At 36.9% G+C, this 26,082-nt stretch overlaps 1 protein-coding gene across 2 annotated transcripts in view; it reads left to right on the top strand.

Annotated features, from left to right (window-relative positions):
- Window positions 1-2,944: 2,944 nt before the first annotated feature.
- Window positions 2,945-26,082, top strand: part of mdfi (MyoD family inhibitor) — a 42,325-nt gene continuing 19,187 nt past the window's right edge. Inside the window, exons 1-3 of one of the 2 annotated variants that reach the window (XM_079844365.1) lie at window positions 2,945-3,427; window positions 4,038-4,178; window positions 18,641-18,781. In XM_079844365.1, the coding sequence (XP_079700491.1) occupies window positions 4,076-4,178; window positions 18,641-18,781 (244 nt within the window). In that variant the 5' untranslated portion in view covers window positions 2,945-3,427; window positions 4,038-4,075. The remainder of the gene's footprint in view (window positions 3,428-4,037; window positions 4,179-18,640; window positions 18,782-26,082) is intronic. The other variant, XM_079844366.1, reaches the window with a different exon arrangement.

A 26,082-nucleotide genomic window follows, 5' to 3' on the forward strand; every position in this document is an offset into this window, starting at 1 on the left:
GTCAGCGCTTCAGTTTCTCCAGGTTCCAGCAGTTGACCTAGATATGGTTATGTACAATGACCTGTAATCACGAAATGATGCATTAGCCAGGCACTTAAAGGGTTAGTTCACCCAAAAATGTAAATTCTGTCATTAATTACTCCCCCTCATTTCATTCCAGACCCGTGTGCGTATGATGTCTTTACTACCTTTTTGAGGCTTGAAAGTAGTCAGTGCATAGGCTCAATGGAGGGACAGAAAGCTCTCAGATTTTATTAAAAAGATCTTTGTGTTTCGAAGATGGACGAAAGTCTTATGGGTTTGGAACAACATGAGGTGGAGTATAGAATTTTCATTTTGGGGTAAACCAACCCTTTAAACGAATAGTTCACCAAAAAAAAAAAAGAACATTCTGTCATCATTTACTCACCCTCATGACATAGACATTTTTCTTAGGCAGAACACTGAATGTTTCAACTGTTTTTTCCATATAATGAAAGTCAATGGGGTCCAAAACAACACTGAACCCCATTGACTTTCACTGTATGGACATGAGGATGAGTAAATGACCAGAGAAATTAAGTTTTTGGCTGAACTATCCCTTTAACAGCTGATGCTTGGCCAAGCACCGTTCCACCCAATCTGGGCCACATTTAAGCATGCAAAGCATAAAATCTCATGTCTCCGTGGAACCATGCTGTAGATTAAAGCCTTGAGAACCACAGCAATCTTAGGCCATAGAGAGGAGAAACTAAGCAGAGTGGCACCTGGTAAATGTCAGGTTAATTACCAAGACAAAAACCTTGAAGGGTTGAATATCATTGACCGGTCAACAAACATTGGCAGAGGCTAATGAGTGTCTGACGCTGTCTTAGGAGTGCTGTGTTATTTGCAATGAGTGTCATCTTGGATAAAGTAGTGGGTGAGGGTGTGGACATTTCACCTTACACAGTCATCAACATTATAATTTGATTTCATCATATCAGTTTGTATGACAGATAAGTCTGCAGAATGCCGCTGTTGATGGACGTTGGATCCAATGGGAGTGTATCAAAGTGTAGCATTCCCTTTACATGTGCAAAGCATTTGCAGGAAACGGCTAAAAGAGAGAGAGGTGATGGAACCATAAACATGGAATTCAGGCCTGACGCTGACATATAAATTGGAATGCGTAAAATCATTCCTGCCCCCTGTGCAAAAAAAAAAAAAAAAAAATCTTCCCTGGCACAGATGGCACAGGGGCTTTAAACTGATTTACTCAGTTGTACATATGATTTTTATCTGTTCCGCCCAAACATGTTTAAAAGCACATTCATTGTGCCCGCAGGCTTCCATAACAACATACTGAAAAGTGCACTATGTTGACCTTTAAAACATTGTTTTTACTTGCGTATTGTATGTACCATTCATTTGTTTCATTTGAACATACATCTTTCATATGATTTACATATTAAATCTTAAATATAATTTCTCTTTTTAAAAATCTCTCTCACTCTCTCTCACGGCTATATAATAAAAAAAAATTAAAAATTAAATAAATATAAGAAAATGAAATAAAAAAAAATAAAATATGCATGTAATATACATATATAAAATAAATAATATATAACAATATGTATTACATTATACTCATAATATATAATTTCAATATACAATGTGTGTACATACATACATACATACATACATATATATACATACATATATATATATATATATATATATATATATATATATATATATATATATATATATATATATATATATATACACATACACAGTTTATAATATAATATAATTAATATAATAATATAATATAATATAATATAATATAATATAATATAATATAATATAATATAATATAATATAATATAATTAATATAATTAATATAATAATATAATATAATATATAATATAATATATAATATAATATATAATATATAATATAATATCATAAATATAATAATATAATATAATATAATAAATATAATAATATAATATAATATAATAAATATAATAATAAATATAATAAATATAATAATATAATATATTATATTAATTATATTATATTATATTATATATTATATTATATTATATTATATTATATTATATATATTATTATATTATATTATATATTATATTATATTATATTATATTATATTATATTATATTATATTATATTATATTATATTATATTATATTATATTATATTAATTATATTATATTATATTAATTATATTATATTATATTATATTATTATATTTATTATATAATTAATAAATAATATAATATAATATAATTAATATAATATAATATAATATAATATAATATAATATAATATAATATAATATAATTAATATAATAAATATAATAATATAATTAATATAATAATATAATATAATATAATATAATATAATATAATATAATATAATATAATATAATATAATATAATATATTATATTATATTATATTATATTATATTATATTATATTATATTATATTAATTATATTATATTATATTATATTATATTATTATATTTATTATATTATATTATATATTAATTATATTATATTATATTATTAATTATATTATTATATTTATTATATTATATATATATTATATTATATTATATTATATTAATTATATTAATTATATTATATTATATTATATATTAATTATATATTAATTATATTATATTATATTATATTATATTAATTATATAATATTATATCATATTATTATATTTATTATATTAAATTATATTATATTATATTATATTATATTATATTATATTATATTATATTATATTATATTATATTATATTATATTATATTATATTAATTATATTAATTATATTATATTTATTATAGATTTGTTTTGTCTATTATTATGTGGTCCTGGAGAGTGTAATTGTAGTGTACAGGCATCTCGCCTGCAGGGAGTAATCAGCCCTCAATGTCATTTCCTGTCGAAGGCTCGAGCTGAGTGCGCGCTGCTGCTGCAGAGAGTCCTGAGCGACAGTGCGCGCAGTGAAAACAACTGAAGAGCGACCTCAACAACTTTCATCATTACTGGAATTTAGGAGGATATGAGAGGGGAAAAAGCTTTTCATAGCTGTTTATTTCTTCCTTTAGTACAGTGAAGAAAAGAAAAAAAGACTTCACTTTACGATGTTTTCTGTCAAGTTTTTCGCCTCTGGGAGAGTTTGAAGACGAAGATAACTCGTTTATTCAACACTGGAGATAACTGTCGAGATTAACAATAACGGAATAACGAGTGTCAACATTAATGTAAATAATAAAGCAACTCAAAAAAATTGAAGAGAGAGAGAGATACATGAAGAGAAAGAAAAGACTTTCCCCCGCGAAACGGGACACTTGAAAGTTTGTTTTGCGCGAACACCAAAAGATGCATGACTGAAACAACACTGTTACCGAGTGACCATTGCAGGTAAGACGTTTGGACTGTTTTGCTTTACATCTGCCTCAGGTTTGTCTATTAACTGAACTGTGGACACGTTCAACAGGTTTGAGTGAGTTTTAGCAGGAGCGTGCAGAGACTCGCCACAGACAAACCACAGCATGAAAACCAACAGAGTCATGTTGTTCTGTTTGCTGCTCGTGATTCATACAAGATTATTATGATTATTCGGACTAGTGGCGTTTTTAGTAGTTACGAAGGAACTTTATCATCTCTTGAAGTAGCCTTGGCCTTCATTTAAGAAAGGTAATTAGTCATTCAACACATGACATTTTACTTCTTGAAATAGTATGTTCACCACAGGAATGCCATGGTCTGAGCATCAAAATTGGTTGTTTGTTATTATTTTGGGACATTTAGGTTTTTTGGTATCCTTTCTGGCCATGTTTATCTGCTTCATTGTGCCATTTTAGTTTCTTCTTCTTCTGCCAAGCATTATTTCCCAAGCCGCTGGTGTTTTTAAGTACTTTGGCCCACTGACATGAGCCGAACAATAGGAGGGAAAAGTGATAGTGGGAACAAGGACAGCTGTGTGTTCGCAAGCTTGAGCCTGTTTTTCATATGTGTGCTTCTTTTGCAGGGTAATTTCTAGTCGCCTGGCACCTGGCTCCAGAACAGATGTCCAAGGAGGACCACAGCCACAGTGCCAACCCACCCGAACATTCAGATGGAGCCCAACCGGACAGCCGGCCCCTGGAAACTCTCACCGACCCATGCCCAGGTACAATACACACAGCCAGCAGGTCTCTGGATGTAACGAGAATATCATTTTAAAAGTCTCCCTGAAATCAAAATTACTATTCTTTTTTTAATGTAATATTGCAGTATTTATAATAACTGATTTATCTGTGCGCATCATTATTTAATACAAATCATACACCCTTATAATCTTTAATCAAGTCACCTTTATTTATATAGCGCTTTTTACAATGCAGATTGTTTCAAAGCAGCTTCACAATGGTAACAGGAAAATAATGCAACATAATTTAATATAATAATATAGTTAAATATTTAGCAAAATCACTTCCCCTCCATCTTGCAACGACTTCTCTTTTCTGACGATTTTTCGACGTGAAGGCGGAACAACCTGTCACTCACATGAGATCACAGCAATAGCAAACCATAACCATTCAACGATCCAATCGATTCATGATGGACAAAATCAGGACCCGCCCTACATTTTTACCTGTTTGAGAAGCCATTTCATTCATGTTGACTTTAATAAGTGGATTGTTGCCGTTTGATCACATGCACAACGCGAGTGAGCTAGGCAGTATTTTAGGGCATCATAGGTACGCTTCTGACTGTTTCGAAATGTAGGTAACTTAATTACACTGCCTGAAGATACTTTTTTAAACATAATTACTAGGCAACATCTTATGTATCCTTCATGGAAATGACAATCCCAGAATGCATTGCTTTAAGCTCAGTGAAAAAATGGCAAAGTGGTAGAAATGCTGGTTGTATAATTCATTCAGTGCAACGATTAAAAACTCAGTTTTAACACAACTTTGCTAAATACAGTATATCTTTACAAATAAGTCAGGATGATAATAGTTTTCTAAAACAGAAAAGATGGTTATTTTTTTAAAGAAAAGATACATATAATACAGTAGCTGTTCTAAAACCTAGTGAGCAACCTCTTTAGGCAGTATTTGAAGGCATCATGGGCGACATAGGCAACTTAAAGGGATAGTTCACCCAAAAAAGAAATGTTTATGTTTAACTGCTTACCCCCAGGGCATCCAAGATGTAGATGTCTTTGTTTCTTCAGTAGAACACAAATTAAGATTTTTAACTCCAACCGTTGCAGTGTGATAGTCGTATAATGCATGTCAATGGGGATATTTTAGAATATGAGAGCAATGAGAGTAAAAACACATAGACATACGAATCCTTATTAAACCATGCGGCACGTGGTGACACATTGATGTCTTAAGACACGAAACGATCGTTTTTTTGCGAGAAACCGAACAGTATTTATGTTTTTATTTTTACCTCTTATCAGACGTATGTCATCTAGATTCCCAGCGCCATAACTTCCGGCGAATAAGGTCAAAATACTGGCGCGATCAAAGATATATATATATATATATATATATATATATATATATATATATATATATATATATATATATATATATATATATATATATATATATATATATATATATATATATACGTAGATGCCTCATTCGACCGATCCGCGCAGGCACTAATGAGGAATCTATGTATATATCTATGATCGCGCCGGTATTTTGCATGTATTTTGACCTTATTCGCCTTAAGTGAATGATTTACATTTTTAAATATGGATATTTTTCTTACACAAACGCATCGATTCACTTCAGAAGGCCTTTATTAACACCCCGGAGCCGCGTGGAGCACGTTATTTGACGGACAGATGCATTTTTTATGGACTTCAAAAACAGAGCAACTATTACTGCAATTATAATGCTTGGATTAGCCAGAACATTTTTAATATAACTCAGATTTTATTCGTCTGAAAGAAGAATGTCATATACACCTGAGATATGGATGACTTGAGGGTGAGTAAATCATGGGCTAATTAAAATTTTTGGGTGAACTATCCCTTTAATGCTGCTTCCAAAGAAACACTTTTTTCATGAACTCTTAAAAAATCTCATGCAGCCAAAATTCCAAAATGCTGGAGAAAATGAGAGAAATTTATATTGGACATTGTTTGTTACCGTTCAAGTGGTTTTCAAGTCTGGAGCTGTTCAGATTTTTTTTGTGTTTTTGAAGTCTCTTATGCTCACTAAAGCTGCATTTATTTAATCAGAAATCCAGTAAAAACCGTAATTTTGTGTTACAATTACAATTTTTTTTTTTTAAATATATTTAATTTAATTATTTATTGAATAAATTAATTTCTGTGATTGCAAAACTGAATCTTCAGCAGCCATTATTTCAGTCTTAAATGTCACACGATCCTTCAGAAATAATTATAATATGCTGATTTTAAACATTTCTTATTGTTAGTGTTGAAAACAGTTGAAAACTACTTTATATTTTGTGGAAACTGTGATGCATTTTTTTCAGGATTCTTGGATGAATAGAAAGTTTAAAAGAAAAGCATTTATTTGAAATAGTAAAACATTTAGAATGTTACAAAAGATTTCTGTCACTTTTGATCAATTGAATGCAAAATCTGACCCCCAACCTTTGTGTGTATATTAAAAAGATGCTAAAGAGTATTAACTAAAATCATTTGAAATAATTAAAATGTTCCACTTGCATTGGCTGTATTGAAATTCCCTTCCATTTCAGGTACAGCCTATGTGGGCAGTAGACAGCAAGGCCGCTCACTAGGTTTGGAACAGAGCTAATAAGAGTAGACACTTGTTTTTGTGCTTGGCTAGTGTAAGTCTGCAAACAGAGTTCACAGTGCTAGTGAAACGTTCAATGGTTTGAAGGCGATATACTTTGGAATCAAGCAATGCAGTGAATGGGGTTCAGCCTCAGCGAGCTTTGGTTTGTCAGTAGGGCATGGAGGGTCTCTGAATTCCAGAGGAATGGGCCACTTGGAAATGCTCTTCAGATCCTTCAGACTGTCCTATTAGCGAGGGGTCAAAGTTCCAGATTAGTCATGATGCTCTATACAAAAGGCACTTTGGAATATGCGTGACCTATGTGTGTGTGTGTGTGTGTGTGTGTGTGTGTGTACAACCAAACATGTCCATTTTTGGTCTGGGGGCCGGTGAACATGTGTATTCACACATGCACATGTGCGAACAACAAGTGGCTTTGAGCGAACCACCTCTGCAAACTGCCCCAGTCCTCTCCAGAGGAATCAGATCTGCAGGCGGAGGCCTTGTATTTACTGTGGGAGAGGGCAAGTCCTGGCCCCGTCGTCCTTTTGCACGACAGTACTGCAAAAACCAGCAAGCGTGTTGATTCCTGTGTGACTGCCACAGCCAAAATGAGGTTAAAATTAGGCTACCAGGCATATATGCCATGTGCCCAATAACCTTTAATTACATTTAGCTCTGAATTGTTCCTAAACATTTGAGGTTTTTGCCTCAACATGAAGCACACTAATTTAGACTGAGAGGAATTCTCAGCTCGCTCCGTTTAGACATTAGCTTCAGTCGCTCATCCTGGTGTTTGCATTTGTCTACATTTAAACGTTTACATTTGAATTAATGATGATATTGTTTTTTCTTTTTAAACTTTTACTGTTAAGCCCAACAGGATCTGCACTCGTAGTCTAAAGAACTCTTTGAAAACGCTTGCATGAGGCCGCCTGGTTACGAATATGGCGCCCGTCCGAGGCTGAACACTGCCTGCATTGACTGGCCTTCTTCAGCTTTAGTGGCATAGTTCTGTGTACAGGCCTGACTCACTGTGGGAGATGAACCATCCACACTAACTCGCTGCTCTCCAGAGTGCATGACTAAAGCTATTTTCGCTAGATACACAGAAGGATTTGCTATTTCGAAAATCTTGATTTTTTTTCCTTAGGTTCAGCAAAGAATTAAGGCTAAAGGCCTTTTTTGTGTAATTTGAAACTTGACAAACTGCCAACATCTCTGCTTATGCTTGAATTGAGTTATGATTTGACAGCGATGACAGAGAGCTCTGTTTGTTTTAAGATTTATGAATCCTGTAACAGTTTTTACATAAAGTGCAAATATAAGAGAACTTCATAGATGTGGGAGACTGCAAAGAGGTCAACAGATTTCTATGCTCTCCATGCATTGTGGGTTGATAAAATCATTTTGCATGATATTTAACAAAACTGTGGTCAACGATGCAGAAAGCAGTTATGTATGTATGGGGGTGGGATGTTTTTCTTTACATAAAGAAATTGTGCATCCTGATAGACAACATTCTGTACTTAAACTGTATTTTAATAATCAACTTTATAAAAAAGCCATGGTTAATTCCATCAAAGAATTACTAAATTTATCAATTGTTTCTAATGGAAAACATTATCTATGATGCTAAAATTGAAATCCATTTTAATTTTTACAAAATTCAGTTTTATTTAAAAAATATTTAACTGTCCACGTATGTGGACACCATGCAACAAAGGCGTAAAATGGGACAAAAAACCACAGATGACAATATTGAATATTGTGCTTTTATTATGTCATTTTATGCTAACAGCTCAGATATTTAAAACATTAATATTACAATATAACAACGATAAAACACATAGTGTAGGAACTATAATGCTAGTTACATATATGCGGAAACCTAATAGCAATATGGGCTGGGCTTTGCTGGCACACACTCCTCATCAGTGCGGTCACTGTCACACACACACACACTGTCCTCTGGGATATTCTCTGTTATTCTGAACTGAGTGCTTGACCTGTGCTGTCCCTGTTTGGTAGGCAAAATGCACATTTGTCTCAGTATGTCTGTGTAAAGTTGCCATTTAATGCCATATGTCATTTTTAATGGTTATTTATGTTGATATATTTGTTAAATGTCTGTTTTATTACAATATAAGACAATTCAAACCATATTTGCAATAACAGAACAGATATACTAGCAGGTTACAGAAATCAGACATTATGTAATCTGACTCCACTGTTGCATGACGACCACATAGGTGGACAGTTCGTTTTTGGTGTATAAAAATGACATTTTACTCTAAATTTTTGTTTTTAAAATACTAACATATTCATCATACTTTACTGTACATACTAAGATTTTTTTAGCTTAAATGACCTCCTTATGTAAAAGTTTTTCACAGAAATGCCTGGGGAATTTGGCACATGGCTATCGCTGTCAGCCATCTTGGATTAATGATGTCATCAAGCAATTAATATTTGGGATACAAGACAGTAGCCACTGTTAAAATATTGCTGTCCATCTACTGACACTGCCCTCAAGTGGTTTGGAGAGAATTACCAAGATAAATGAACCCTAAATGGAATTAAATTAACTGTCCCCAGATGTGGACACCATGCATGAAAGGTTAAGTTAGTACACATTCCGTAGGTTGAAGGGACAGTTTTTATTAGCATTTCTTAAAGGGTCAGTACAGCTTTAAGCTTGACATCGACTAGACGCTGATAATGGGGCAACAGGATAAGAAATCTTTGAAGTCCACTTTTACTCTCGTTTCCAAAGTTAAAATGACAAATAAATGCCTACTCCGAGAGCACTCCACAAGACATGTTTGATTATACCATCTGGATGCTCTAAATTGATCGGGGGAATGCACTTTTAAACAGCTTATTGTACACGTAAATTGCCGTTCTAAACGAATGCGTGGGACTTTCGGGGGTGGGACTTGGGCGCTGAACATGCTGATTGGTTGACTCCACGCAGCATTTTATTTCAACCGGCATTTAAAAAAAATCTTTTGCGAGGTTCGTTCTGCGTTCAGTAAATATCAGTCTTGCTCTTTGTGTTCGATGGCACCTGTTGTCTCAGCAATCGCACGGTCAATGTCCGTAATAGCTGATAATAACATACGTTGTCTTATTTTAAATAGCTTTACGAGCTTTCAGAATACGCTTTAGTATCAGTGCTTGTCTCTTTTCCGGCATTTTGTTAATTACCTCTTTAGTAAACCAATACATAACTTGCAAAAGCAGCGCTGCTTGCGTCTCCTCCATAACGTTACTTGTTATTGTTGCAGACGGTATCGCACAAAAATGATTACTGTCCGTCGGTGACTGGGAGGAGCCGTCGCGCGCAGTCCCATGTCTCTGGACTAATTTGCCTAATCTTCACGGTAGACAGACAGTAGCAGGTCTTGGGAAAAAAAAGTTCCTGGTTCAAATTGTTCCGGGTAATTTCGGTGGAAATGGGGCTATAGCTTAGAAATTGAAAAGTTCTTGCATATATTTCTTAGTTCGAGTATCAGCTCGAGGTTCAGGCTTATTTGTTTATTAATGACGTCATCAGCGACTAGTCGGCGACAACTTGACTTTCATCACATAAATGCAGACTTTAAAAAATCCCATTCCAAACCTGTAAGACTTTCGTTCATCTTTGAAACACAAATGAAGATATTTTAAATGAAATCTGAGAGATTTCTGTTCTTCCATTGACAACTACGCAACTACCACTTTGTCACATCGAAAAGTTCATAAGTAATCCATATATTGAGCGGTTTAGTCCATATTTTCTGAAGTGACTCGATCGCTTCATATGATGAACAGATTGAATTTAGGCTTTTATTCACATTTAAACATTGAACAGCGAACATAAATAGAAGCACAACCGTACAGGCTTGACGAGAACAAACCTCATTGGTTCTTGCGGAAGCTCAAACGTGCTGTGTGACACGAGAATGAACCTCATTGGTTCTCACACATCAAGCAAGCATGTTTGAGCTTCCATTTACCATAACTGATGTGTGAGTAGTTACATTTTTATGTGAATAAAAGCCTAAATTCAATCTGTTCATCATATAAAGCGATCATGTCTCTTTTTGGACTAAAAATTTTGACTAAACTTCTCAATTCATATGGAAAAGTTTTACAATCTCTTTATGAACTTTTTGAAGTTTCAAAATAGTAGTTGTGTGGACTGTCAATGGAGGGACAAAAAGCGCTCAGATTTTATTTAAAATATCTTAATTTGTGTTTAGAAGATAAATGGAAGTCTTACGGGTTTAGAACAACATGAGGGTGAGTGACTGATGACAGTTTTCATTTTTGGGTGAACTATCCCTTTAAGAACATGCCACATGTACTTGTCACTTGTGAGTGACACAGTTTATCTTTATGAACAAGGTCAACCATTTATTGTATGAACCAAGGGAAAGATATTATTAAAATACCATTTTGAGGATGAAAACAAGCATAGGTTTATATAACCCACCATTTAATTCCTTAGCTGTAACATTTTAGTGTATGTTTTATGTAGTAAAAATGTATTTGTCACAACATCCTTATTTTTTTACCTGTATGTATTTAGTGCTTCTCCTTGTTTATTATGATTGGATCCTAAAAAATTCATAACCCCATAAAAACTGGGGTTTCTTTAGTGCATCTTCAAAAAGAAAGGCATTTATACATTTTCATTTGATTGATTCTTACTGAAGCTGTCCAGTAAAACTCTCTAGTGTAAATGATATTGCCAAGTGACAGCAGTAATCTATGGTCCACTCATGACATATATATTCTATATTCTGACATACTTGAGAAGTCTTGTTCAAATGGCTTGATATTCACGGTACATAATTATTTGCAAATGCTCAGCTTGGCTTTCAAGATGTATATTTTGGCTTCTCCTGACATGTCTGGGGCAGATATCACTCGCCGGTCTCCTTTGTGTGAGAAAGATTGAGGAGATTTCATCATGTTGGAGCGTTGTGGGGTCTGTCTTTGATACCTGGCCTGATGGTTTTAAGTTGCTGTCGTGATTCTCGTGTGGCGGGGATTCGTGCAGCTTTCACTTCAGTTATAAATCTTGCTGTTAAAATGGCAAATTAGCAAGCATTGCTCAAGAACATTTGGATTTTTTGACTGAGAGGGTTCAAATGAGAGAGCAAGAGAAAGAGAGCGAGCGCAGATCAATGCTGACCTATGAGGCAACTGTTGGCCACTCACCAGTGTGTTTGAAACTTCCTGTTGCTTCGTTGGAGCCAGCAGAGGTGCGTGACTGTGCAAAAGTGAATGCGTTTTATGTTAAAGAGAACCAGGAGACATGGAATGTCACGCACGGAGATGCCAAGCCCTGAAACAGAGATACAGACCCCCCACTTTCTTCACACTGCTCTATCTCCTCACAAAAACTTTCAAGCACAAGATATAGTGCTGTTAAATCCTCCCTAAAGCCTGTTAAATACCAGACATTTTCTTTTTTAATGAGCTTACAGTGTTTTTTTCCCCCCTCCTCTATTGTACTTGCTAAATAATCTGTGAATTTGGATAAATTCCAAAACAGTTCTTTGAAGCTTTTTCCCCCAAGCGTGTGTTTTTTACTCTTGGCCAGTGTACAAGCCCAGATTAGACTCTATTGTTTTGGAGCCAAGCTTAGTGAAGACGTTACCGTAGTTATCAGCATGTCTCTTCAGAGGATCAGCCACAGACATTTGCTTAATTATTTTCTTTTTGCTTCCCTAATTACATCCCTGAGGGGTCATTGCTATAAAAATTGTGTCAAAGTCATGATGGGCTCACAAATGTGTAACAAGGGGAGCATGAATGTGGGCTTTAAATGAGGTGCTCTGCTTTAATCCATCTGAGATGCTCCACTAAGTGGCACCACCTGTTTCCTGTAGCACTCCTGTAGCAATTGCAGTGCGTTGAGTAAGGTACAGATCAATGTGAATAAATATGCAACAGTAAATTGAGTTTTTGTTTCTGGGAGCAGCATATTATATGGCTGATGGTAATTGATTCAAAGGCCTGGCAAGGCCAACCATATAGATTTGAATATACTGTAACATGATTGGTACACATTTCCAGATAGTTGAACAGCAAAAGAATATAATGTTGAGGGTCCAATGGGTGCTGATCTAGTCATCCCGGGGCTTCAGGCACCACCACCTGATTACTGTAAAAGCACAAAAATAGAGACAAAAACCAATAATAGTAGTTGTATTATTAATAATAATCATTTTACAAATATTCTATGTCTTGTCCCATGGAATTACACATGTGCACATTATAAACCAACATAATAATATAAGTAATGCTGGGCAATCGATTAATCGTGATTAATCGCATCCAAAATAAAAGTTTGTGTTTACATAATATGTGTGTGTGTACTGTGTATAATTACTATGTATATAATTAAATACACACTCCTTCATGTATATATTTAAGAAATATTTGCATGTGTATATACTGTGTATAAATATAATTTATCGTATATATAAATATTTTATATATAAATATAACATATTTTTCATATGAAACACTATGTGTGTGTATTGTTATATACATAATAATTATACACAGTACACACACATATATTATGCAAACACAAACTTTTATTTTGGATGCGATTAATCGTGATTAATCGATTGCCCAGCACTAATTATAAGTAATAATATAAATATACAATATTTCTGCTCAAATAAATTGATTACTAAGAATACTTAATATAATTATTGAACACGATTGCTAAAATAAATGCTACAAAAATGCTACAGCAATTATTTGAATTTGCATCATTGCAACCTCTAACAATTTTGTGACACTGGCAAGAAAAGTTATTGCAAAATGTCTAGCAATGTGTCTAGCATCCATGTATACAGACATCTCTAACCACATACTGCACACCTACTCAATAAAACGACAAACTTTAACTTCTGCTCGCAATTGTTGTTACTTGCACATAGGTCTTATGAAAGCACAAATTCCACTTTAACACACATAACTTACTGCAGCTCCCAGCATGTATTGTTACATTTCACATGTTGCATAATGATTTTAGAGAGAGCAATCTCAATTATTATGCAGACATGATACAACACATTAGGAATCTGTCCTTGATGACTTGTTTTTGCCTTCTATATTTGCATTTTAAGATTAAATCTGGTGTTTAGCACCTTCTTTTCTCAAAGTGATCTCAAAGTACACCAGTTGGGAATTTAAGGAACGCAGCCTGCAGCGTAGTTTGATTCTGTAGCCCTTCAATTCCCAAATCGGTATCCCTCTGTTCTCTGTGCCCCGTGGCCAGCACATTGTTCCAGATGCCTGCTGTGCTACAGCGGACCCTGTCTGCCAAACCTGAAGCCGATGATAATATTAGCCTACAGCTGCATAAAATCGACCTCATTTTTATGCCTTTCATTTCATCTGTTCTTTTTTCTTTTACCTCTCCCCCTTGTTTTTCCCATCCTCGCACTGTGCTAGCATAATATCACCCTCTGTGGATTTTAAAGAGTGATGGTTTTAATTAGTCAGGGTAATGACAAGTAATTAACTCCCAACACAAGTGGCCGGTGCACTGCTCCTTCAGGCCCGCCTCTGAGATTGCCTGATATTTAACAGTTACGCCAATATATTTTTCTCCAGGCATACACTGAATAGTGAAGTTGCGAGTTTTACACTTCAAGTCTGCAAATTATCTCTAGAATGAAAGGGATGTTATTTTCACTGGCACACAAGAGAAAGTACTTTTCAAATGGTGTAATCTCTTGTATTCTATTAAAAACTGAATTTACAGTCATCACTGTTAGGGGAGGTCTCGTCGAGTCAAAGGAGAAGTTCTGGATCGCAGAGTTGGAGAAAGTTCTAATTCAAGCATGTCTCTTGCCTAGTCTTCAGTTCAGCTATTCCACTGAGACGCATGGGGGTGTGAAATATCTCTAAGTCTCTCTCTCTCTTTCTCTTTTGTCTCTTTCTTCTGAAAGAGCATTAGTAGGGGTTGCTGAGGACAGAGCAACTCTACCACAAAATAAAGAAAGGCTGGGGCTTGAGGGTTGAGAGTATTTCAAAGTGTCCCTGTAAAGCCACATGGCTGCTCAGTCTCTAATACCAGGCCTCATACCTGACTGCTCGAAGATTATAGAAAGTCTCAGTGTGCGCTCCCAGACCTCAGGAGTAAATAAGGCAACGCCACAGAAAGGAGAGAAAGAGATGGAGAGCTTCGAGGTTGAGAGAGTGACTCAGAATCAGCCGTGTATGAGTGTCTTGGCCTATTAACCAGCGGATGTTATACACGCCCGCAAAACATTGGTCATTCTGCTCGGTTCAGGTGAAGTGTGTCTTTTTATTTGGATGGTGAAATCATTCTGTCCCAGTTTAATATTCAGAGGAAACTGTTTATAGGTTGATGTCCCCAAAAAGTGTAACATTTTGTGGTTCATCCAGACTGTGATTTTGGGATGTGGCTTTTTGAAATTGTCATTATTTTGCAATTCTGTTTAGTGACGCTCTTGGTGCAGAAACAACACACTTTTAATGGGATAGTTCATGAATCATATTCACACCTTTAATGTTGTTCCAAACCTGTATAACTTCTTTCTGTGAAAGATATTTTGAGGGGAAAACAGCAAACAAACAAAATAATAAAACAGTTAAAAAACTTCATAAAACTTTGACAAAACAGTTCAAACATGATTCAAAACGGGGGAAAAAAAGACCAGTTTGTCATGAATGTCATTTTTCAGCGAACTAGCCATTTAAGGAATAATCACGTGTGCCAATGTAATACAGAATATCGCTGTGAAACTTGCACCAATAGGATGTCGATGTACATTTTCCAAGCAGTCTTTACCACAAGACACCTCATTCCTCCTGTTGTCGTGGGAAAAGTGCTATAAAATTTAGGTGGGCCCTTTCCCCCCACAACAGCAAACATTACATGTAGCGCAATGCCTTTAATGCCATAAAGTCTTTATGACTATTACTCACATACTATATTTTTATTCCTATGTTCTTGCGTTGTTTACTGGGAAATGCATGAGCCCTGTTTACAAGTCAAGTAAAATTTCCACAAATTTTCTGCCTCTAGGGTCCACACACGTTGCGTGTACAAGTAATGTCCTATACACACCATAACCAATCACATTTAGCATTTTTTTTATGTAGTTGGCCGGCTCAAAACAACTTGCGTGTCTAAAGCACTAGATCGTTAACCCAGAGATCTGATTTAGAAAGGCTTTTGCAAACGTGGCGTAATTGCTGAGATCATTAAGAGCAGGTTCTTGAAATTCCTCATTGCTTCAGCCACATAATGTGGAAGGCTTAGCTGAAACTATGATGCCTGCACTGTAAATCTCCCCTGCCCGCTGTACGGCTTGATTATGATGAGGAATTAAAGCTCTGCCTTTGATAACGGCTGGGTTCCAGTTGCTAATGCTCAGTGATCCACAGCAATGGGAGAACAGAAGGAGCTGACGCACGCTTCAGTGCCACAGAGGTATAAAGGCAGACCTCTGTTCAGCAGCATTACCGAGGCAGGCTTCAGTGGTCTGTGTTTTAAAGCTAAAATGGTTCATAAACGTGATCCCTGTCTGTCCACAGCCCCAGCTCTGCTCTCACACTCACCCACAACAGCTTATAAACTCTCTGAACCCTGCAGGTTTCACTCTCTCGCTTTTCTCTTTCTGTCTATGTATTGCTGTCCTCTAATAAACTGAACATCTTTCTGGAATACTTTGATTCTGATCACAGAATCAATAATTCACTTAATCACAGCATTCCATGGTCAAATATGTTTGTATAATGCTAAACTTCTGAACTGTATGATAGACTTTCTTATTACGCTGTGGTCTCTTTTTTTTCTCCCTCAGAACTCAAATAAGTGTATTTATTTTAATGTCTATATTCTATTATTTTATTTAATTATTTTGTATTTATTTATTTAATCTTATATATCGCATTTACGTTGTCACCCTTTTGATCATCTGTCTGTAAATAGATTATACAGTATGTATATTGATGTTATATTTTAGTCACTTCTGAGAGAAATCATTAAATATGTATTACAAATGTGTTTTTCTCAAAGTTCTCGCTTTTTAGGCTCACAAGTTCTCTGCTGTGGTTAGAGGTTAATTTTTGCGACTTTTGCTGCTGTTATTGTGACTTTTTCTGCTCTGTCAGCAGCTGCTTCCAGATGTGAACTTACCAATTCCAGCTCCTTTATTACTACACAGCACAGGATATAAGGCCTTGGGGTCTGCACAGCACCACAGGATGCATTCAGACCTCAGCAGGCAAAGCGTCAGGGGATATTTCTGCTGCTAGCATGAAGTGTTGCAAACACTTTTATTTGTCATTGAGGTTGAGGAGGTGAAAAGGTTTCTGTGAGCCATGAGCTCAGACCCTGACAATTTGTCTGTTGTTGGAGTTTTGGTTGATGAAATGGACGCCCCTCATAAGTCGTCTTGGTTTTCTTGCTCGGAGGTGAAATAGTTTAGTAGAGAAAATAAATAAGGCCATCTGGTTACGATGCTGTCAGCAGCCAGATCTGTCTGTTCTGATAGGTCAAGATTTCTATCACTCAAATTCTCTTTTATTTATTTCTTTCTTTTTCTGGCTCTCTTTCTTATGGAAGCCCATTTCCGCCACTAAATAAAAAAATAAAAGGGGTAATTGCGACCTTTTATTCTCACAATTGCGAGTTATAAAGTCAGAATTCTGACTGAGGAAAAAAAAACTGAATTGTGACTTTATATCACGCAATTGCGAGTTTATATCTCAGAATTCTGACTTTATGTCACGCAATTGCGAGTTTATATCTCAGAATTCGGACTTTATAACTCGCAATTGTGAGAAAAAAAGTCGCAATTACTCTTTATTTTTTTATTTAGTGGCGGAAACGGGCTTCCAAACTTTCTTACTAAGGAACTTTTATTTTATTTTCAAAAACTACACATGCAAAATGACATCTTTTTAAAACCGACTCGTCTGTGGGTTGCCTGAAAAACTAGTCGACTAATTGGTCTTATTTGGTTGGACTTGGGTTTACAATGCATTGGTCAAAGACGTCCATTTTAATGCTGCAACTGCAGTGCTTTAAATTAGATGATACACTTTTCTGAGAGGGTTTTACCATGCAAACTGCCTAATAGTCATTCATTGGAGAACTAATTGACTAATCTGCCATCTTGACAAGACATCTGGACCCTGCTAAGGTCATTTCTATAAAAAAAGTGAACCGCTGGTCCACAAAATGACAAGATAAGGAAAAAGGAATACAAATCCTTCAACACAAAAAAAAGGTAGAAACTGGAGCCGGCCAAGATAAAAGGTAGAGAGTCACTAAAGGAAATAAACAGAGAGCAGTGGACTGATGTTCCACGGGAGATGCTGTGTGTTTATCAGACAGCCAGTAAAGCCCAGCTGGCTTCCATTTGGGTAGGTATGGGACAGAGGCCAGGAAGGAGCAGAGCTCAGTTGTACTCAGCACAGCTAAACACAGCGCTTCTCCTCGCTAAGACCCAGTCCTGACCCTCTTTGATGTCACGCTGCTCTAGCCTTCTCAGACAGTCCTGTATAATTACCAGGCCACATAATAAGACCACTTGGCTCCAGCGCTAACTTATAAAACACGCACACACAAACACATGCTGCTGACCGCATGAATGCGCTTTCACGGATACGTGGGCACAGCACACCAACTGATGATCTAGCAAAATAGCTGATGCAAATATAAACACAAACTGAGCATCCACATTGTGGATGTTGCGTCAAGACTTTAGAAATGGATCTGAAAGCAGTGCTTTGTGTAATCTCTTTGTAACTTTTATTTTCTTTCTCTCTCCTCCGTGTTTGTGTTTTTTGGCCTCAGAAGGGAATGAAACCGGTGAGCAGACAGCACAGAATTCAAACACTCCACCCATGGAAAAGACAGGAGACGTGGAGAATGGCAACAACAACAACAGCCTGTCCCAACCAGACCTCACCAGCACTCCTGGCAAAAGCATAATATGTAAGCATGAAACAATTGGACTACGTTACCCAGCAGCCCTTCACAGTTTGTTTGTGCTTGGTATATCTGTTGCGTTATGGAAACAGATGAAATGATGAGGAAATTAGGACTTATGACACTGGCCAGAAGGGACAGAGGTCTCTTGAACTTAGGGTTGTCAGTGAAATTAATGTTATCTGATTGTAGAGTGGTTCTTGCTCGAGACTCGCTGTTCAACTCAATAAAAATAATCTCAAAGGCCACCTTTTTTCGCTGCCGGCAGATTATCGTAAGAATCATAATAAGCATGAACACTTTCTTCACCTATCCTTAACTTTGGAGATTTGATGGAGGTTATCCTGACTTTGAGAGAATGTTTACAATGATTTTTAAAAAGATTCTTGAATGAAAAAACAGATTTGAACTCTTCTTAAGTTTTGTCTAGAGCAATCTTAAGAAAAAAGATTTTTAAAAAATCTTTAATTTTTCTCAAAAAAGAAAATTACTTATATAAGAGCTTTAGCACAATATGTTCGTGCAAGTACACTATCTTCAGGGCCGTGGCTCTGACTGATCATAAAATCCTGAGCAATGAATGTTCTGGAGATGAAGGAGGGATGCGTGTACCGAGGTGTGTGTAGATGTAGACTGGGTGTGTACTAGTCAGTAGGCTGTGACTAAGTCCTCTGACTAAGGGGTAGATTGTGGATATGTCCTGTCATTGAGTCACACCAGTACCAGTCCCCTCTGGGACAGCATAGCCACCCATAACCTAAAATAACTGCAAACACATAATGAGCACACTGACTATTCACACACTCAGCTGTGTCTGAGTTTATCTACAGCTCAGTGTATTCAATAAATCCATAATACAGTACAGTACAAAAAATGCCGGGTTTAACAAATATTGCTGTAAGATCCCAGACATAGATTCACTTTGGCAGGACAATGGCAGAGGCTCTCCTCACGTCAGCTGAAGGTGGTTAAGAGGTGCGTGAAATGGCCCATACTTGCTTTATTTAACAACTGAGATTTTATATTTTTGGATGTAGCTGCTATTGTTGTGATGTTGCCTTGGCAACAGTGCCAGGTGAATTATAGCACTGTGCTTTTGGCAGTCAGCGCCTGCTTTCTTACTGCCCTCCAAAGCATATATTGGTGATAGTGTTACATGGTCTTTCAGCTTACATTTCATATTAAACATGGGCTTTTTGATTTGTATGATGTCAATTTATTTGAAGTATAATAGGGCTGAGTGGTATGTACCAGCATGGATGGTGCAAAAATATACAGCAAAACATGTCCCAAAACAAGTCAAAGTGAGGAAGAATTTGTTCTTAAGAGGTGTTGAAAGAGCATTTTCTTAAATGGATCTCTGATAAACTGCCGACAGTGTCGGAGTGGCGTAAAGTGATATTTGATTTTCTTTCATTGCAATATATTACCTGCTGGTCAAAAGGGAAATTGATATGTTTTATTAGACATGGATCCCTTTTTAAATTTTTTTAGTATGCCAGGATTTCACGTATACCTTTTTGCAAAACCTTGGCAGGCCAACATGAACCTAAATTTATTTTATTTTGTATTTTTATTTTTATGATAGTGTTTATAATTTATGTTGGTATGTACTTGTAATATGTGGTCACTGTTCTAATGTTTTATGTTAAAATTATTAATATTAATAATAATAATAATAATAATAATAATAATAATAATAAAATCCATGTGTTGGATTTTAATTTTGTTGCTTGCATTACCGTTCAAAATTTTGGACTTGGTAAGATTTTTTTAAAGGTCTCTTGTGCTTACCAAGGCTGCATTTATTTGATAAAAAATACAGTTAAACAGTAATATTGTGAAATATTATTACAATATAATAATACAAATGTATATATATTTTTTGACATTGTCTTTTCAGTCACTTTTTTTATAAATTTAATGCATCCATGCAAAATAAAACATACTTTTTTTTGTTCCCAAACCAATATTTCACATTTACATTTAAACTGTGATATAGGACGCAACATGGACATTTTGGCTATTTCCATGGATACAAGCTTCTTTAAAAGACGTCATGAAAGCCCTAACTTAGCCTCGTCATACTGGTACTTTTACCAGTTATAGCTGCGGAAAAAAGCTGACAGTGACTTCCCGTAAGTGTTATTCTATGATGGAATAAATAGATCCGCGCAGGACCCCTAACCTGTTTGCACACAGTCACAGGTTATGAGAAACTTACTGAGAGAAAGTATGCTAAGGACAGGCCCTCACTGTGTGTGTGTGGTAGTTGAGGTCGTGCTCTGGTTGTCCAGTCCGAGCCCGTGTGCTGACACATTCCAGACACCTACTGCTGTTTATTTACAGGAATAATTGTGCTGGGGCGGCTGCAACCGGTCTCTGCTGCCATTTCCTCTTTCACCTTCACCTCCTCCTAAAGACTCTTACAGCACATCTGAGCATGCAACCAGCTAGACTTTAGTCGCTTTCCACTGTCGGGCCAAACCGTTCTCTTTGCGTAAGCGTTCCATTCCGTGCCGATCAGGGCCAGCCGGTACGAATATGGTTTCATTTTCCACTGTGGGGCTGATAACTAATCCTGTATCAATAAGTGACCAATCCTGAGTGGTGACGTAACTACATGCATTCTACCAGCACGAATGCCGTGCAGTACCAGGCTCAAGTGGAAACACAACTGGAACCGTTCCTTACTGTTCTTAGAACCATTCGGCCCGATGGTGGAAAGGCAGCTTTTATCTTGCAGGAAACCAAGACACAGACTAAAAACAAAATGGGTTGCAGTGGTTGGGAGTTTGGTGACTGGAATTCTTGGGGAGACTTTGAGAGCGGAAAGGCTTGTAACATGATCTCATTGCCTCTTCACAGTCTAGCAACATTTAATTATGTTGACGTAAATTGAATGGTCTTGAAGCCATGTGTTTTTACGTCGACCATGTGTGGACATCGACTTCTCATATGGCAATGCTACTGAAAGTCTAGCTCATGTTAGCCCACTCCCACAAATCTGTCACACCTTAGTGCAGTCATAATGTGCAGGTTTAAGTGTGACAGAACAACATTACCTGTCTAAAAGTTCCTAGTAATGAGCTGTCCGGAGTGCAAAGGAGACTCTCTACAGGCTGATTCGTATAAACGCTTGGCCAGAGCATTGGGGTGTTTAAGACCCCGTGAAGACCCGGCGTTCCACGTCAGTAAGAAGAAAACATAAAAAGGAGATTATGCATCCTGCATTTCTTGGCTGTTCGTCCCCAGCACATTTTTTAAAATGTCCATAAAAATGGCAGCATTACGATTGCATAACAGAGCGGACAAAATGTTTAGCTCCATCCCAACTTTTTTTCCTTGCAAACGTGTCTCCCTCGACGTGTTTGGTTTTATTTGCAGATGGACCCGTGAGATGTGCCTATTTGGGACTCGTAAAATGTTAAACACTATTGCATCATCAGGTTTATAAGGAGTGCGCAATCCTTTATGGATCCATGTGTGCTTTGAGGCTGGCGGTTGCTTATTTATCTTTTCTCTTTATTGATTTATTTTTTTTGCATATATCTAAAATTTCTGCTTCTTTCTCGAAAGGTGATGTAGCAAGTTTAATGTTTTGCTGACAAGCAGAAATCAATGACTTTTGTTGAACACAGAAGTGTGACGATTTAGCCAGGTCCAAATGCTCCAGCTCAGGGCGATGATGTCATGGATGTTGCAAGCGTGTCTAGACTGAATGCCTTCGACAGGCTGTGAGAGTGCAGAAAGGGCTGTTAAATTCACTTTCCTACTCTAGATCTGTGTCTAGTGTGAGTGAGAAATGAAAAAGAGAGTGAGAACATGGGTTCAGGTTCAGAGTCTGTTTTGATGTAAGTGTAGATTGCTTTTACAAAACCATTTTTTTTAAATATGCTTGCTGTTTTTTTTAACCATAAAAAGGTTAAAGAATTAGTTCACTTCAAAATGAAAACTTCCTGATAATTTACTCACCCCCATGCCATCCAAGATGTTCATGTCTTTCTTTCTTCAGTGGAAAAGATTTTTTAAGAAAACATTTCAGGATTTTTCTCCACACAATGGACTTCATTGGCAACCAAAATGTTGAAGGTCTAAATCAATGCAGTTCCAAAGGGCTTCCATGGGCTTCAGAGAGCTCTGCACGATCCCAGCTGAGGAATAGGGTCTTATCTAGTGAAAACCATCGGTCATTTTCTAAAATAAAAATGTATATGCTATTTAACCTAAAGTGCTCATCTTGCGCTTCTCTGTGACACTCCACGGATTGCACAATCATGTCAGAAAGGTCACGCTGGACGTAGGCAGAAGTACCGCCCCCGTGTTTAAAAAGCGCTCGTGCAGACTAATACAAACATCCTTTAGCAAAAAAGGTTAAACAACGCTGTCGGACGATTTTGAAGTTGGAGATGGAGTTTTTTTGTAAAGGGCGTTTGTATTAGTCTTTGCACGTTCGCTTGGGGTGGTACTTCCGCCTACGTCTAGCGTGACCTTTCCGACGGGATTGTGCAATCCGTGGCACGTCGCAGAGCAGTGCAAGATAAACAATTTAGTTTAAAAAGTATATAAATGTAAATTTTTTCTTGAAAATTACAGAAGGTTTTGCTAGATAAGACCCTATTCCTCAGCTGAGATCGTGTAGAGCCTCTGAAGCCTTTCAAAGCCCTTTGAAACCGCATTGATTTGGACCTTCAACATTTTGGTTGCCATTGAAGTCCATTATGTGGAGAAAAATCCTGGAATTTTTTCCTCAAAAACTAATTTCTTTTCAACTGAATAAAAAAAAGACACGAACATCTTGGATGAGATGGGGGTGAGTAAATTATCAGGAAATGTTCATTTTAAAGTGAACTAATCCTTTAATACTTGTCTAGAATATTTCAACCATTATCTAGTTATAGTATCTTGTTTCCTTTCCAAAATTTGCATTAAATATACTCAATTCAAGGTATTGTTAATATATTTAAGTCCTAGCAGAAAATCGGACTAATTGGTCAAAAGAAAGCCTTTCCATAATTAGGATGATTTCACCTGACCCTGAGAGAACGCATTCTTTGAGAAAGTTTGCATAAGATGTCTTCTTTTGATTCAAAAGCAATGCAGTGAATGGCAACTGGTCTGAAACACTCTCACAGGGTCATCCTTATTATTGAGCCCTTGGATGAAATTAAAGGATTTTCTCTAAGAAAAGGTATAAGGACCATTTAATCTGCCTATGAAGTCCGGTTTTAAACTCACCCTTTAATGACATAATGACTGTAATCAGTACTGACAGTCTAGACTCTAGTGTTTTGTTTATGCTAGTATATACACATACTTAAAAACCATCAATACACTCACTTATCTCCCTCATACATCAGCAGAAGCACTTCAAGCTATTTTTTTTTTGTTGCATTCCCTCTGAATCGATTGCATGAACTTGCCTCTCTGTCTCTGTCAGAACGGCAACTAGGAAAGTAACAGACTGGGGAGGTCCATATACTGTAAAGACTTGTTAAGAGGTGGCTTGATAAGAATTGAATTTGATCAGAGAATAGTCTCATTGCATATCCCACCGCACTGTCCCATTCTGGCCTTTTCAGTGAATATTTCAGCTTCAGCAGGGCTTAAAGCTCAGTTCCTGTCTCACTCATCGCATCATCTATTATCAGAGTTCAGAGGGGCCGGCATCAGGGGAAATAAACGTCTTAAAGGAAGAGGGGAAAATGCTGGCTTAAATTACAGCTTTAAAATTCTCTGATTAGAGTCTTCATCGCTGGAGATTGTCATTGAAAATGAGCTCAGGCAGAACGGGATTAAAGACTACTGGGTCTCTCTTGTGAACCTAGTGTGTGCTTTATTTTTTTTGATGCCACCCTGTAAAATCGGGCTCTGCTTCTCAAAGAGCCGTATCATTTATCCTTACCACATTTGGATGTTTTCTTTTTCTTTTCAGCTCTGACAAAAGACATCCTTGTTTAGAAAGTAGGGGATTTCCATCTATCTGGTGTGAAGATATGGAGCTTTCATTTGCACCATCTGTCCTACATGTTTTTTTTTGGCTTCAGCTGAACATTTCTAAGAAAAGATAATCATTTATGCGTTTAATAGTTTGTTGCTCTTGGAGATTTCATGTGTTTGTGTTTTCATTTTGTATTGATAAGAAATTGCTGACTCACCGGCTTCTGTGGCCCTGAGGGTTTAAAACAGAAGGTGGTGTTACTCACGGCTGTTCGGGGCAGCGGGGGATTTTAAATGAGGTGTTACGGGAAGCCTGGGGCCCTGTGCAGGGAATTTAAGATGAGATAATGCAGCTGATGTCTGGGGGTCTCAGGGGCCCGGAGAGGCTTATGTTTAGATGACATGGGTCCTGAGTGATTCTAGACCCCTAAAGAAACTTGACATCTCAGGGCTAAATTGTACATTTTAGACAAGGACAGAATAGGTGATGCTGAGAGCTGTTGGTCCATGTACTACATGGAGGATTTTTGGATGAAGTTAAGTTGGTTTAGGAAAGAAATAACACTTGGATCTATACTTCCTTTGTGCAGTAGATTATTTGAAAATAACTTTTTGTATTTTAAATACGTATTTAAAGGGGTATGAACTGGCTTTTTATTTTTTTATACTGTTGTCTGAGGTCAGCTTATGACATTTGCGTGGTTTTTACATTCAAAAACATCATAATGAATAAGTAATAGGCTATTTTCTGGTTTTGAGCCTCTCTCATGGAACGCTTGGTTCTCTTACGAGAGGTTCTCTCGTATTGCGTAAGTTCCTTACGCTACGGGAAAGTATTCTTTCTTCGAGATTTCTGAAAAACCCAAAATTATCCTTAATTTTGTAACATTGTCAACGCAGTGCGGCAGCCTGGCAGACCATAGCAGGCTATTCCAGCGTGCTATTGGCTGCTCTGCTGGCAACTGCAGCAGCCTATCGGTGAGCCCGCGTGACGTGGCGACCAATGAGGGCGCTTCGCGCCCACCTGGCTTCATTTGCCTACAGGTGGGGCGTGGCCACGTGTATATAAGCAGGGCTCACGGGCTGCATATTCGATTTTCTTTTCTTCAGCGAAGCCCTTCGCATCGCTGGATCTGGAACCCGCCGCCGTGACCGCGCAGACAAGCAAGCAGAGGACAGCGCCTGAGGAAGCCGGCAGCATCGCGCCACCTTCAGCCTTCCGTGCCTGCTCTGCTATCCGGCAGCCCCATATCCTTTTACGCTCAAAGTGTTGTCGCCGCTGCGTCACACTTTTCACAAAAAGAGCCGAGCGTTGATACAAATGTCTCGTTCCACCTGCGGCTCGTGTCACGCGCAGCTCAGCTCCG

Source organism: Gobio gobio (genome assembly GCF_949357685.1).
Source record: "Gobio gobio genome assembly, chromosome: 19".
Taxonomy (NCBI): Eukaryota; Metazoa; Chordata; class Actinopteri; order Cypriniformes; family Gobionidae; genus Gobio; species Gobio gobio.